The 16,082-nt window shown below is 46.8% G+C and overlaps 1 protein-coding gene across 1 annotated transcript in view; it reads right to left on the reverse strand.

The window, feature by feature from the left end:
* MDN1 (midasin AAA ATPase 1) overlaps positions 1 to 16,082 on the reverse strand; it is a 1,740,009-nt gene that overhangs the window by 1,177,378 nt on the left and 546,549 nt on the right. Inside the window, exons 27-29 of the mRNA XM_069235499.1 lie at positions 10,673 to 10,814; positions 9,797 to 9,931; positions 9,551 to 9,692 (exon numbers count right to left, since the gene is read on the reverse strand). Of these exons, the coding sequence (XP_069091600.1) occupies positions 9,551 to 9,692; positions 9,797 to 9,931; positions 10,673 to 10,814 (419 nt within the window). The remainder of the gene's footprint in view (positions 1 to 9,550; positions 9,693 to 9,796; positions 9,932 to 10,672; positions 10,815 to 16,082) is intronic.

Raw genomic sequence — 16,082 nt, forward strand, 5'->3', positions numbered from 1 at the left:
TAAACTAGTACTTATGAAGTGCAGGCAATGCCCAGACAGTGTTCACAAGTGAAAAAATGACAAACAAATGAGGTAATACTATCACAAAATGTGCTGCGTTACATACATAATTTGTCTTTTCTTGCTCCATAATTTAGTCAACCCTGCTGCCTAATTTGGCCCTCTTCTGCCTCATAATTCTAGCGGCCCTGCTTATAGTCTATGACCTTGTATTGGTGTAGATCATGGGTCTTCAAACTGCCGGGAGGGCCCCCCTAGGGGTGCCTCAAGTGATCCCAGAAGGGGTGCCAGGTTCTGGCCAAAAGAAGCATTATGCAGAAACAGTGCTTTGTTTTAAGCAGAGAATTATTTATTGCATTTTTAAAACGCCTACACATATTTAAAACATTTCCAATTTATTAGAATAATTGTGAAAACTTCTGAGGGGGCTTCGATGATTTTCTTTTTCTACCTAGGTGGTGTAGCATTAAAACGTTTGAAAACCACTGGTGTAGATGAACGACTCAGCAATTCAAAAGACTGCACAGCTATAGTTTTCAAAGGCATATGCGAAGAAGATTTATGACTTACGCATTGTTACGTTCAAACATGTATATTTGATAATAGGAAAAATGACCAGAGCAAGTGCATATTCACTTGTTGGGTTCTGTTTTACTCTTTGGAAAGAAAAACTCCATTATCCATCATGTAGGAAGTTGGCTCTGTATGTGCTATTTCAAAGTAAGGAATAGCATGCACAGAGTCCAAGGGTTCCCCTTAGAGGTAAAATAGTGGTAAAAAGAGATAATACTAATGCTCTATTTTGTGGTAGTGTGGTCGAGCAGTAGGCTTATCCAAGGAGTAGTGTTAAGCATTTGTTGTACATACACATAGACAATAAATGAGGTACACACACTCAGAGACAAATCCAGCCAATAGGTTTTGTATAGAAAAATATATTTTCTTAGTTTATTTTAAGAACCACAGGTTCAAATTTAACATGTAATATCTTGTTTGAAAGGTATTGCTGGTAAGTACATTAGGAACTTTGAATCATTTCAATTGCATGTATACTTTTCAAGTTATTCACAAATAGCTATTATAAAAGTGGACACAGTGCAATTTTCACAGTTCCTGGGGGAGGTAAGTTTTTGTTAGTTTTACCAGGTAAGTACGACACTTACAGGGTTCTGTTCTGGGTCCAAGGTAGCCCACCGTTGGGGGTTCAGAGCAACCCCAAAGTTACCACACCAGCAGCACAGGGCCGGTCAGGTGCAGAGTTCAAAGTGGTGCCCAAAACGCATAGGCTTCAATGGAGAGAAGGGGGTGCCCCGGTTCCAGTCTGCCAGCAGGTAAGTACCCGCGTCTTCGGAGGGCAGACCAGGGGGGTTTTGTAGGGCACCGGGGGGGAAACAGGCCCACACAGAAATTTCACCCTCAGCGGCGCGGGGGCGGCCGGGTGCAGTGTTAGAACAAGCGTCGGGTTCGCAATGGAAGTCAATGAGAGATCAAGGGATCTCTTCAGCGCTGCAGGCAGGCAAGGGGGGGCTTCCTCGGGGAAACCTCCACTTGGGCAAGGGAGAGGGACTCCTGGGGGTCACTTCTGCAGTGAAAGTCCGGTCCTTCAGGTCCTGGGGGCTGCGGGTGCAGGGTCTTTTCCAGGCGTCGGGACTTAGGTTTCAGAGAGTCGCGGTCAGGGGAAGCCTCGGGATTCCCTCTGCAGGCGGCGCTGTGGGGGCTCAGGGGGGACAGGTTTTGGTACTCACAGTCGGAGAGTAGTCCGGGGGTCCTCCCTGAGGTGTTGGTTCTCCACCAGCCGAGTCGGGGTCGCCGGGTGCAGTGTTGCAAGTCTCACGCTTCTTGCGGGGAGATTGCAGGGTTCTTTAAAGCTGCTCCTTTGGATAAAGTTGCAGTCTTTTTGGAGCAGGTCCGCTGTCCTCGGGAGTTTCTTGTCGTCGTCGAAGCAGGGCAGTCCTCAGAGGATTCAGAGGTCGCTGGTCCCTTTGGAAGGCGTCGCTGGAGCAGAGTTCTTTGCAAGGCAGGAGACAGGCCGGTGAGTTTCTGGAGCCAAGGCAGTTGTTGTCTTCTGGTCTTCCTCTGCAGGGGTTTTCAGCTAGGCAGTCCTTCTTCTTGTTGTTGCAGGAATCTAATTTTCTAGGGTTCAGGGTAGCCCTTAAATACTAAATTTAAGGGCGTGTTTAGGTCTGGGGGGTTAGTAGCCAATGGCTACTAGCCCTGAGGGTGGGTACACCCTCTTTGTGCCTCCTCCCAAGGGGAGGGGGTCACAATCCTAACCCTATTGGGGGAATCCTCCATCTGCAAGAATGAAAATGTCACTTACCCAGTGTACATCTGTTCGTGGCATCAGTCGCAGTAGATTCGCATGTTCTGCAATAGCTCGCCATCTGGTGTTGGGCCGGAGTGTTACAAGTTGTTTTTCTTCGAAGAAGTCTTTCGAGTCACGGGACCGAGTGACTCCTCCTTTTGTCTCCATTGCGCATGGGCGTCGACTCCATCTTCGATTGTTTTTCCCCGCAGAGGGTGAGGTAGGAGTTGAATTGTAGTAATAGTGCCCATGCAATGGAGTGACTAAGTATGCACCTATTTAAGGTTGAGATGATACATATAGAAATAATTGAAGGTAACTTCCAAACTGCTACAGGCTTCCGGGGAGGCGGGTGGGCACATGCGAATCTACTGCGACTGATGCCACGAACAGATGTACACTGGGTAAGTAACATTTTCAGTTCGATGGCATCTGTCGCTGTAGATACGCATGTTCTGCATAGACTAGTAAGCAGTTATTTCCCCAAAAGCGGTGGATCAGCCTGTAGGAGTGGAAGTAGTCTGAAATAATGTCCTTAATACGGCTTGACCTACTGTGGCTTGTTGTGCGGATAACACGTCTACACAGTAGTGCTTGGTGAATGTGTGAGGCGTAGACCATGTGGCTGCCTTACATATTTCTTGCATTGGGATGTTTCCTAGAAAGGCCATGGTAGCACCTTTCTTTCTGGTTGAGTGTGCCCTTGGTGTAATGGGCAGCTGTCGTTTAGCTTTAAGGTAGCAGATTTGGATGCATTTAACTATCCATCTGGCTATACCTTGTTTTGAAATTGGGTTTCCTGCGTGAGGTTTTTGAAATGCAATAAAGAGTTGTTTAGTCTTTCTGATGTTTTTTGTTCTGTGAATGTAATACATTAATGCTCTTTTGACATCTAATGTATGTAGTGCCCTTTCAGCTACGGTATCTGGCTGTGGAAAGAACACTGGAAGTTCCACTGTTTGATTTAGATGGAACGGTGAAATAACCTTTGGCAAAAATTTAGGATTGGTCCTTAGGACGACTTTATTTTTGTGTAGTTGTATAAAAGGTTTTTGTATAGTAAACGCCTGAATCTCGCTTACTCTTCTCAGGGAAGTAATGGCGATGAGAAATGCCACCTTCCAGGTTAGGAACTGTATGTCGCAGGAGTGCATGGGTTCAAAAGGTGGACCCATAAGTCTAGTTAGGACAACATTTAGGTTCCATGAAGGAACAGGTGCTGTTCTTGGTGGTATAATTCTCCTAAGGCCCTCCATGAATGCTTTAATGACTGGTATTTTATATAGGGAAGTTGAATAGGTAGTCTGCAGGTATGCAGATATTGCTGCAAGGTGAATCTTAATGGAAGAGAAAGCTAGGTTAGATTTTTGTAAGTGAAGCAAGTAACCCACTACATGTTCTGGAGTTGTGTGTAATGGTTGTATTTGATTAATATGGCAGTAGCAAACAAACCTCTTCCATTTACTTGCATAGCAGTGCCTGGTGGATGGCCTTTTTGCTTGTTTTATGACTGCCATACATTCTTGGGTAAGTTGTAAGTGCCCGAATTCTAGGATTTCAGGAGCCAGATTGCTAGATTCAGCGATGCTGGATCTGGGTGTCTGATCTTTTGGTTGTGCTGTGTCAACAGATCTGGCCTGTTGGGCAATTTGATGCAGGGTACCACTGATAGGTCTAGCAGCGTTGTGTACCAGGGTTGCCTTGCCCAAGTTGGTGCTATCAATATGAGTTTGAGTTTGCTTTGACTGAGTTTGTTTACCAGGTAAGGAAGGAGAGGGAGAGGAGGAAAAGCGTAAGCAAATATCCCTGACCAGTTCATCCATAGGGCATTGCCTTGGGATTGTTTGTGTGGGTACCTGGATGCGAAGTTTTGGCATTTTGCGTTCTCCCTTGTCGCAAACAAGTCTATCTGAGGTGTTCCCCAGAGTTTGAAATAAGTGTTCAGAATTTGGGGGTGAATTTCCCATTCGTGGACCTGTTGGTGATCTCGAGAGAGATTGTCTGCGAGTTGATTTTGTATCCCTGGTATAAACTGTGCAATTAGGCGAATTTGGTTGTGAATTGCCCAATGCCAAATTTTTTGTGCTAGCAGGCTTAACTGCGTGGAGTGCGTCCCTCCCTGCTTGTTTAGATAATACATTGTTGTCATGTTGTCTGTTTTGACGAGAATGTATTTGTGAACTATTATTGGTTGGAAAGCTTTTAGTGCTTGAAAAACTGCTAGAAGTTCTAGGTGATTGATATGCAGTTTTGTTTGATGTACGTTCCATTGTCCTTGTATGCTGTGTTGATCGAGGTGTGCTCCCCACCCTGTCATGGAAGCATCTGTTGTTATTACGTATTGTGGCACTGGGTCTTGGAAAGGCCGCCCCTTGTTTAAATTTATGTTGTTCCACCACAGAAGCGAGAGGTAAGTTTGGCGGTCTATTAACACCAGATCTAGAAGGTGACCCTGTGCTTGAGACCACTGTGATGCTAGGCATTGTTGTAAGGGCCTAATGTGCAGTCTTGCGTTTGGGACAATGGCTATGCATGATGACATCATGCCTAGGAGTTGTAATACCATCTTTGCCTGTATCTTTTGTGTTGGATACATGCGTTGTATGATGGTGTTGAAATTTTGAATTCTTTGTGGACTTGGAGTGGCTACTCCCTTTGATGTGTCTATTATGGCTCCCAGGTATTGTTGTACCTTGCGTGGCAGAATTTTGGATTTTGTGAAATTGACGGTGAACCCGAGTTTGAAGAGGGTTTGTATGATCTGATTTGTGTGATTTGAGCACTGTATGAACGAATGGGCCTTGATTAGCCAGTCATCCAAATATGGGAACACATGTATTTGCTGCCTTCTTATGTGTGCAGCGACTACCGCTAGACATTTGGTAAAGACTCTTGGTGCGGTTGTTAATCCGAAAGGCAGTACCTTGAATTGGTAATGTATTCCTTTGAATACAAACCTTAGGTATTTCCTGTGAGATGGATGTATTGGTATATGGAAATAAGCATCCTTGAGGTCTAAAGTTGCCATGTAGTCGTGTAGTTTTAGCAATGGCAATACTTCTTGTAGTGTGACCATGTGGAAGTGGTCTGATTTGATGAAAGTGTTCACTACTCTGAGGTCTAGGATTGGTCTCAGCGTTTTGTCCTTCTTTGGTATCAGAAAGTACAGTGAGTAAACTCCTGTGTTTATTTGTGTGTTTGGCACTAATTCGATTGCATTCTTTTGCAATAGTGCCTGCACTTCTATCTCCAGGAGATTGGAATGGTGTGTTAAATTTTGTGCTTTTGGTGGTATGTTTGGAGGGAATTGTAGAAATTCTATGCAATAACCATGTTGGATAATTGCTAGAACCCAAGTGTCTGTAGTGATTTCCTCCCATGCTTTGTAATAATGACCTATTCTTCCCCCCACTGGTGTTGTGTGGAGGGGGTGAGTGACATGTGAGTCATTGTTTAGTAGTAGGGGTTTTGGGGCTTTGAAATCTCCCTCTATTTCTAGGGAATTGCCCTCCTCTATATTGTCCCCGAAAACCTCCTCTATACTGTCCCTGGTAAGTGGACGGTGTTGCTTGTGAGGTGCTGGCTTGTGTGCTTTGACCCCGAAACCCCCCTCGAAAGGGCGTTTTACGGAATGTGCTGTAATTCCCTCTGCTCTGCGGGGAGTAGAGTGCGCCCATGGCTTTGGCAGTGTCCGTATCTTTTTTGAGTTTCTCAATCGCTGTGTCCACTTCTGGACCGAACAGTTCTTTTTCATTAAAAGGCATATTGAGAACTGCTTGTTGAATCTCTGGTTTAAATCCAGACGTTCGGAGCCATGCATGCCGTCTGATAGTTACAGATGTATTAATTGTCCGTGCAGCTGTATCTGCAGCGTCCATGGAGGAACGTATCTGGTTGTTGGAGATGGTCTGTCCCTCCTCAACCACTTGTTTCGCCCTATTTTGGAAGTCCTTGGGCAGATGTTCAATGAGATGTTGCATCTCGTCCCAGTGGGCTCGGTCATAGCGCGCAAGTAGTGCCTGGGAGTTCGCGATGCGCCACTGATTTGCAGCTTGTGCTGCGACTCTTTTACCAGCTGCATCGAACTTGCGGCTTTCTTTATCTGGGGGTGGTGCATCTCCAGATGTGTGAGAGTTGGCCCTTTTCCTAGCTGCTCCTACAACAACAGAGTCTGGTGGCAGCTGTGTAGTGATGAAAACCGGGTCCGTAGGAGGCGGCTTATACTTCTTTTCCACCCTTGGTGTGATTGCCCTACTTTTGACCGGCTCCTTAAATATGTCTTTTGCGTGCCGGAGCATACCAGGGAGCATAGGCAGGCTTTGGTAGGAGCTGTGGGTGGAGGAGAGTGTGTTGAACAAGAAATCATCCTCGACCTGTTCCGAGTGGAGGCTTACGTTATGAAATTGTGCTGCTCTAGCCACCACCTGAGAGTACGCGGTGCTGTCTTCTGGTGGAGATGGCTTTGTAGGGTAGGCCTCCGGGCTGTTATCTGACACTGGGGCGTCGTATAGGTCCCATGCGTCCTGATCTTGGTCACCCTGGCTCATGGTGGTGTGAGCTGGGGAGTGAGATGGAGTTTGTGCTGGTGAAACGTTAATCACGGGCGGAGGAGAGGGTGGTGGTGTAATTCTTTTAACCACTTTTGGTTGTGGTGCTTGTTCCGTCTGGAACTCCAACCTTCTCTTTCTCCTAATGGGGGGAAGGGTGCTTATTTTTCCTGTCCCCTGCTGAATGAAGATACGCTTTTGCGTATGGTCCACATCAGTTGCTTGTAGCTCTTCCTCAAACCTATGCTTTTGCATTTGGGAGGTTAGCGAGTGCTCTTCTGTATAAGAGCCTGAAGCTGGGTCGCTTGCAGTTTGTTTCGGCGTTGAAACTTTGTCTGCGTGTTTTTTCGGCTCCGAGGTGACTTTTTTCCTTTTCGGGGCCGAAACCTCTCGGCGTCGATCTGTTTCGGTGCCGCTGTCTCGGCGTCGAGCCGTGTCCACACCGGCATCTCGGTGTCGAGGCTTGTCTCCAGCACTTTCTCGGTCCCGAGAAGGCTGCGTGCCGGTGTCTCGACCGGAGTCGGACGATCTCGGCACTGTTTTGGCCTTTTTCGGTGCCGACGGTCGGTCACCGAATTTATGGGTGGAGCCATGGCCTGGTGGCAGTGGCGTCCCCTGGGCCTTGTAAATGTTTCTTTGTGTGGTTTTCGACGTCTTACTCACGGTTTGTGTGTCGTCGAATCCTTCGGAGTCTGAGTCTTGGATCGAGAAGGTACCTTCTTCTTCCTGTTCCTCGAACTCCCGTTGGGCTGTCGGTGCGGACGCCATTTGAAGTCTTCTGGCTCGACGGTCTCGGAGTGTTTTTCGGGACCGGAACGCATGACAGGCCTCGCAGGTGTCTTCGCTGTGCTCAGGTGACAGGCACAGGTTGCAGACCAAGTGTTGGTCTGTGTAGGGGTATTTATTGTGGCATTTGGGGCAGAAACGAAACGGGGTCTGTTCCATCGGCGTTCTTCAGCACGCGGTCGGGCCGACCAGGCCCCGACGGGGGATCGAAAAACTACCCCGAAGGGCACCGGAGCTCTTCGATCTTCGATGCGGTGTGGAATCGAAGTACGCCGATCCCGAACGCAACAATACCGACGAAAATCTTCCGAAATTAGCTAATTTTCCGTTCCGAAACTCGGAGCGACAGGAACACGTCCGAACCCGATGGCGGAAAAAAAACAATCGAAGATGGAGTCGACGCCCATGCGCAATGGAGACAAAAGGAGGAGTCACTCGGTCCCGTGACTCGAAAGACTTCTTCGAAGAAAAACAACTTGTAACACTCCGGCCCAACACCAGATGGCGAGCTATTGCAGAACATGCGTATCTACAGCGACAGATGCCATCGAACGGAGGATTTCTAAAAGTTGGAGTCACCTCAGCTCAGGACACCTTAGGGGCTGTCCTGACTGGCCAGTGACTCCTCCTTGTTATTCTCATTATTTTCTCCGGCCTTGCCGCCAACAGTGGGGGCCGGGGCCGGGCAACTCCACTAGCTGGAGTGTCCTGCGGTGCTGTGACAAAGGGGTGAGCCTTTGAGGCTCACCGCCAGGTGTTACAGCTCCTGCCTGGGGGAGGTGTTAGCATCTCCACCCAGTGCAGGCTTTGTTACTGGCCTCAGAGTGACAAAAGCACTCTCCCCATGGGGCCAGCAACATGTCTCTAGTGTGGCAGGCTGCTGGAACTAGTCAGCCTACACAGACAGTCGGTTAAGTTTCAGGGGGCACCTCTAAGGTGCCCTCTGGGGTGTATGTTGCAATAAAATGTACACTGGCATCAGTGTGCATTTATTGTGCTGAGAAGTTTGATACTAAACTTCCCAGTATTCAGTGTAGCCATTATGGAGCTGTGGAGTTCGTTTTTGACAGACTCCCAGCCCATATACTCTTATGGCTACCCTGCACTTACAATGTCTAAGGTTTTGCTTGGACACTGTAGGGGCATAGTGCTCATGCACATATGCCCTCACCTGTGGTATAGTGCACCCTGCCTTAGGGCTGTAAGGCCTACTAGAGGGGTGACTTACCTATGCCACAGGCAGTGGGAGGTTGGCATGGCACCCTGAGGGGAGTGCCATGTCGACTTAGTCATTTTCTCCCCATCAGCACACACAAGCTGGCAAGCAGTGTGTCTGTGCTGAGTGAGGGGTCCCTAGGGTGGCATAAGACATGCTGCAGCCCTTAGAGACCTTCCCTGGCATCAGGGCCCTTGGTACCAGGGGTACCAGTTACAAGGGACTTACCTAGGTGCCAGGGTTGTGCCAATTGTGGAAACAATGGTACATTTTAGGTGAAAGAACACTGGTGCTGGGGCCTGGTTAGCAGGGTCCCAGCACACTTCTCAGTCAAGTCAGCATCAGTATCAGGCAAAAAGTGGGGGGTAACTGCAACAGGGAGCCATTTCTTTACACATCATAATGCAGAAAATCCCTCCTCACCCTGGAACATTTTATTCCTGCCTTGTTGGTAATAAGCTCGACTTTTTACAGGGTGGGGAAGAGTAAGAGGAAGTTGATAACTACCCTTCGATATATGTTCATGGATGTGCATAAACTCGGAGCCACAACAGATTTTTAAACTCAGATTATGGAACAGCTCACATGCATGACTATCTCAGCATCATAAGCTATCAATCGATTATATGGTATATAAAACCGCATCTCTTAACTGTATTTTTGTGACTTGATTTAAGACAAACAAAAAGCACATACCCAGTATCTCCCACTAGAAGTATTGGCTCGCCAAACTTCAGAGCTCTTCCCACCAGAACTGCCAATCTTCGCATTCCTCCAGTCCATACGATATGGGAAAATTCATTCTCCATGACACCAGAAGGAGCAGAAAAGAGGGTGCCTGAAACAAAGTGAAGAAAATAGGTTAATAAAGATGGTTTGCCCTATTGAACACTAACAGCCAATGAGAATTACAAACAAAGACGAGAATACTGGGAAACTCACCTAATTCTCTCTTAAAAGTGTCATCAGAAAAGAGAGCTTGCGGGTTAATCTTCCTTTTAAAGTGTTTTTCGATGACTCTATGAATGATGACCTCTTCTTCTGGTTTCCTCACTCTGCCAGCAAGGAGCATGAAACCTGAGAACAGCAGATGTGTTAAAAATACTACTTCAAAACTACTACAGCCATAAACAACGGCACACATTTGATTTTGTGAATGTGTAAAGGACGAGTGCGAATCGACAAACTGAAAATTATGTGCAGTACTAGCTTGCTATACAGTAACGTCTGTCTTCCTCGTCCAAGAGAATAGGCCCTTGAATAGGGAGCTTAACATGTCATGAACAGTCAGGAAAGAAGTAGGAGTTGTGCCCAAATGTTGAAGATAACTAACAACGAATTTTAACAGCTCACGTGTGAAGAGTGGCTTTCTTCCTCCAATATGAAGCTTAAGACGATTTAACCTCATATACAATGCATGCTTTGAGTCAAGTTCTCAGGCCATGGCAAAATTCATCTTTAACCACTTTACCAGTCTAGGTGGCAGGAAGTAGAGAGACTACTGCTCATTGGATATTACCAACAATTCTCCAGTACCAGTCTCTTTCTCTGTGCTAAAATAATGCGGTTCAAATGTTAAGTTCTCTAGTGTGTGATGTGCAGCAGGTGATATTAACCATTCAAGATGGATGCAATGTCAAACGAAGCTTTGGTTAAGACTAACTTGCATCTTTAACAAGGGAATCCTCTTCAAACTGAATAGTTTGCATTTCAAAATAATTATGTAGCCAGTGTCACTAGCAAGCGTCAGCAATACATTCCCAAAATATCATGCATGACAGTCATAAACGTTTGCTGTGCAGAACTAACAGATCATACCATCATCAGCCAAATGTTGGAGCCAGTCATAGTCCTTCTCAAGCTGCTCTGCTAATCGATACCTTTCTGCCCATCGAAACAAATCACGGAGGGTGATAAAGCCATACTTTCCGGCAAAAACTGTGGAACCTCTGCGATGGGACTGTCAAAAGGAAATTCAAATACAAAATTAAATTTAAAATGACTCTTTTACCTATATGTATACACATCTGTATATATGATTTATGCAGACAAACATACATAAGTATGTATATGTTGAGACTGGGCTTTAGTTGCAGTAGCCCCTCAACCTTTTGCCTGTTGATTGATCCAACTGTGACAGAGGAGCACTTGGTTCCTGCTTGTAGTAAAGTACCATCTTTCTAGCATAGTTACCCCGACTTTTGCCAGAAATCAGTGTGTTTAGATTCTAGTTCACTGGGATCCTGCTAACCAGGACCCCAGTGCTTGTGCTCTCTCCTCTCAATTTGGTTGCTGGTAAAAACATTTACTATGACAATTGGCATACCGGTGGCACCTCTATGTGAGTACCTAATTATATAGTACCTCGTTACCTAGGGCATTGTCCCACATGGGTTGCAGCACGTGTTGTGGCTCGCATGGGAGCCCATGCAAACTATCTGCAGGTCTGCCATTGCAACTGCGTGAAATTGGAGCATGCACCCTTTCACCACAGATATTGTATTGAATTTGTGTTTCTTATAGAGCGCATTCAGACCAGTGGTATCAAAGCGTTAAGCAGGTAAGAAGAGGCCGGACCTATTCCAGGATCTAGAGAGAAAATAACCAGGTCTTGTGTTGCTTCCAAAATGGAAGCAGGGATGAGATTCCTCTAATTTCAACTGGGAGAAAGTTCCATAACTTAGCATCTCCTCATTTTACTTTTTTGCTCTTCGGGGTCCGCATCATCTTGAGATCTAATGATCTCAATGAGCGGCCAGAAGTATACCAATTGATTTCAGTTAATAAATATCCTGAGAATGAAGAGCTTATGCGCCAATCACAGCGTCTTAAAGGTAATTCATTTCTCAATTGGAAGCCAGTGTAGCTCCCTCATGCCCTCCTTAGTGGAAGAGAACCTGGATACCCCGAGTTCCAGTCTGGCAGCTGAATTCTGAACAAGCTGAAGCTTGTTCTGGGATAGTGACTAATAATAGGGTATAGGGCATTACAGTAGTCCATTCTGGACACAACAAGGGCCAGAGTTACCATCACTGTAAGTTCCTGTAGAATAAATGGCAGGACTTTCTTTAAAATTTTAAGTAGCCATAAACATGTGGTAGTAACTTTAAGTACCTGGGCATCAAAAGTTAAAGTTGAATCACAAATAAGTCAGATTTCTAACTGGGTGTAGGTAAGGTCCCACATGTCCCGGGCCACCAGTTTAGATTCCAAATAATGGTATTTGCACCGAAAATAATAACTTTAAGTGGGTGAACTGTTTTGTCACCATTCATCCACTTACTGACTTTTCTAATGCAGGTTTGAAACCTGTCGGCTGTAATGTGAACCTGGTCTTGAAAGGTAATTACTTGGGTGTCATCAGCATATGAGTACACCTGGAAGCCAAATGATTGAACCAGTTTAGACAGAGGAGCAACATACAAATTAAAAAGGGTCGGGCTTAAAGATGACACCTGGGGAACCCCACAGCGGAGGTGGAACGGAGCTGAGCACAAGTCTCCGCACTTGACTGAATGTTCTCTCTTGAAGAAAAGCTTCCAAAATGCTCAGAGCTGAGCCCCTCAAGCCTGCCTGGTTTAAGTGGTGTGTCAATATCTGTGGCGAGATAGTGTCAAATGCAGCCAACAGATTCAGCAGGATTAGAATAGCACCCCCCTGATCCACCTGTTGTCTTATGATATCTGTGGTGACAAGTAAGGTGGACTCTGTACTATGATGCTTCCGGAATCCGTGTTGGAAGATATCCAATTGATTATGTTCCAACCGAAAGGTGGCGATTACTTAATTGATGTGTTTTTCTAAAATTTTAGCCAACATCGGTAGGAGAGCAAACTGACGTACATTTTTAAAGTCTCCTGGAACGCCGCCTGGCTTTTTTTTTTATATGGGCATAATAACAGTCTCTTTCCAAGTAGCAGATAAGTTTCCCGATTCTAGTACTCTGCATATACCTTCTCTAATGGCACTGCAATGGATTTCAGTACTTTGTTTGGGGGGTAGGGAGAGCGAGAGAGAGGGGTCATTTGGGGAGTCCAAGTGAATCCTGGATAAAAGGGAGTTGATTGTTAGCTGTTAAGGGTGTACACTTATCCAGGGTTGGGCCCCCAACTATTTTCCCATTAGAATCAATGACCTGCTCTCCTAGTCCCGGATTGGGGGGGGGGGGGGGGGGGGGGGCTGAGAATTCGGCATATATCTTCAAGATCTTTTCTTTGAGGAAATCGGCTACACTATCATAGAAAATCTGCACGTTTTCAAACTCCTGATTGGAGATAGGGGCTGCTAGGGCCTTTACTACTTTAAACAACTCTTTCGGGGCATTACCTGCATTTCTGATTTTCAGGGAATAATAGCATGACTTGAAACGTTGATAGCGCTTCTGTATGTTCGGCATAGTTCCCAGAGTTTTGTTCTTTCTAGTGGTCCAGGGTCAATTACCATTTCCTTTCCTGTCTTCTACATGACCTCTGGAGTACCTTAAGCTCTTCGGTATACCATGGGGCTGAAGCTTTTTTCCCCAAACTCAGGTTTGATTTCCCTCAAAGGGGCCACCATTTCGATTGTTTCCCTGACCCAAGAGTCAAAAGCTGCCACTAGCGATCCTAGACTTCCCTCAAGCTTCCCCTGATATCTGTCTAACTAGAGTGAGATCCTCTTTTTCAATGTGGTACCAATTTCTACTAAAAGTAGTGTCAGTCTGCTTGGATTCCTTCCATCTCCTGTATTTTACTTCAAAGGCACTCAAGCTATGATCTGTCCATTCCAGCTGCCTGCACTTCCCTATCGTGATAAATTCCTGAGTAAATGCCATCCAGTGTAAGGCCACCAATATCGGTATTTGAGGTAACCACTTGATTCCAGCCAAAACAGGTCAAAGTCCAAGAGAGTAAAGGTGTCACCATCTTCCCTATACTCCAAGTGAAAGTTACAATCTCCAGGAATTAAACTGTGGTTCGTGGAGGTCAGCAGTTCAATAATTTGGGCCCAGTTCTCCAGGAATTTCTTCTTGGGGCCAGGTAGACTATAAACTAGGAGCCCTTCTATTCTTAGCATGTTCCCTTGTTTGATCTTGAAATAACCACCTTCACAGATATCTGGAGTAACCATTAGTGAATCTATACTACAGCCCAAATTGTGTTGTGGTATAAGGCTTGTCTTATATCCTGGTTAATGCAATTAGACACTGCAAGTCACCCCTCTGGTAGGCCCTTCAGCCCAAGGTCAGGGTTCATGTCTTTAAGTGTGAGGGTACCCTTGCATGAGCAGGGTACCCCCTACAAACCCCAGACTCCATTCCCTGGGCTCTGTAAGTGCAGGGGAGTCCCCTTAAGGTATGTAGTGGACTCTGGTCAATATGGGTGGTCCAACTACATAATGGTTTCTCCGCACCTAGGCATGTTTGGTATCAAACATGTTGGAATCATGCAAATACACTCATCTCCCAATTTTGCCCGTGCAGCCTTACGGGGTCCGGCTGCCAGCTCACACTGCTGCAGACCCAACACTGTTTTGCTCTCCTGCTGGTGAGCCTGGCTCCGGCAGAGGAAGGCAGAACAAGGGATTTCCTGCAAGGGAGAGGTGTTACCACCTCCCCCCTGTGTATTAGGAGTCTAAGGGTGGGGGTGGCCTCCGAGCATCACTGAACTGCTTTGAAGGGAACATTCAGTGCCCTCGGTGTATAATCCGGTTTGCACCAGTTCAGGAATCCCCAGTTCCTGCTTGTAGACCAGTAACCTCTTTCTTGGCATGGTTACCCCCATTTTCTGCCTGTCAGTTTGTTTGACTGTCTGCTGAGATTCTGCTAAACAGGACCTCAGCAGTTTTGCTCTCTCCTGTAAAATGTACCTTTTACTTCCCTACTGGTCCCCCCAAGTAAGTCCTTGGTATATGGTAATTAGGTACCTAGGGCATTGGTATTCCAGGGGATCCCTATGGGCTGCAGCAGTTATTCTGACACCCATAGGGAGCCCATGCAAAGGGTTCTGCAGCCCTCCCGCTGCAGTCTGGGTGAAACGGGTGCATGCACCAGTTTTCATTCCAGGTCACTTTAAGTCACCCCTATGGTAGACCCTCTCAGCCCAGAGGGCAGGGTGCAGGTACCAGAGTGTGAGGGCACCCCTGCATCCATCTTACTGGACTTTGAGTGCGGGGACGCCATTTTACGCATATACTGGACATAGGCTACTACCTAAGTCCAGCTACATAAGGGTAACTCCGTATCGGGGCATGTTTGGTATCAAACATGTCGGAATCATATCCCCAATACTACTGCAAGTATTGGAAGTATGATTCAATGCACTCTGGGAGCTCCTTAGAAGACCCCAGTATTGCTACTACCAGTGTTGCAGGGTTTTACGGGCAGCCCAGCTGCTGCCACCCCTCAGACAGGTTTCTGCCCTCCTACTGCTTGATCTAATCAAGCCCAGGAAGGCAGAATAAAGGATTTCCTTTGAGAGGGGTAGGTAACACCCTCTTCCTTTGGAAATGGGTGTGATAGGTTTGGGAGGGGTAGCCTCCCCAAGCCAATGGTTTGCTTTAAAGGGCATATTTGGTGCCCTCTGTGCATAAGCCAGTCCGCACCGGTATAGGATCCTGGATCACGGGTGGTGGTCCGGACTAGTCCTCTTGGTCCAAATTTGGTGGAGGTAAGCCTTTGTCTTCCCAGGCAGGACAGTATCCCCGTACATCGGGTCTCTTGCAGCTGCCAAGGCGTGTTTGCATCTCCTCCAGGAATTATTCAGGCGACGTTTAGCTCTAGTCCCCAGCCCTCCTTCCTGCAAAGCACAGGCTCCTGCGTGGTTCTCAGGTGAGTGGGATCCTCTTTTGTAGCACTGCGTGGGCTTTTTCTGCGACTCCTGTGTGAACAAACACCAATGCAACAACAGTGGATTTCCGGACCTGAGTACCTCTAAGACAAGGGGACCAAGTCCAAGAGTCGCGACAGTGTCGAGAGTGGGCAGGAGCCCAGGAAATGCCAGCTGAGGGTGCAAGGAAGCTGCCACCGGGTGGAAGAAGCTTGGTGTTCTGCAAGAACGAAGAGGACTAGGAACTTCCCCTTTGGAGGATGGATGTCCCACGTCGTGAAGAAGCTTGCAGAGGTATTCCTACGCAGAAAGACCGCAAACAAGCCTTGCTGGCTGCAAGGGTCGCGGTTAGGGTTTTTGGATGCTGCTGTGGCCCAGGAGGGACCAGGATGTCGCCACTTGGATGAGGAGACAGAGGGGGC

This window comes from Pleurodeles waltl, chromosome 5, assembly GCF_031143425.1.
Source record: "Pleurodeles waltl isolate 20211129_DDA chromosome 5, aPleWal1.hap1.20221129, whole genome shotgun sequence".
NCBI classification, from domain to species: domain Eukaryota; kingdom Metazoa; phylum Chordata; class Amphibia; order Caudata; family Salamandridae; genus Pleurodeles; species Pleurodeles waltl.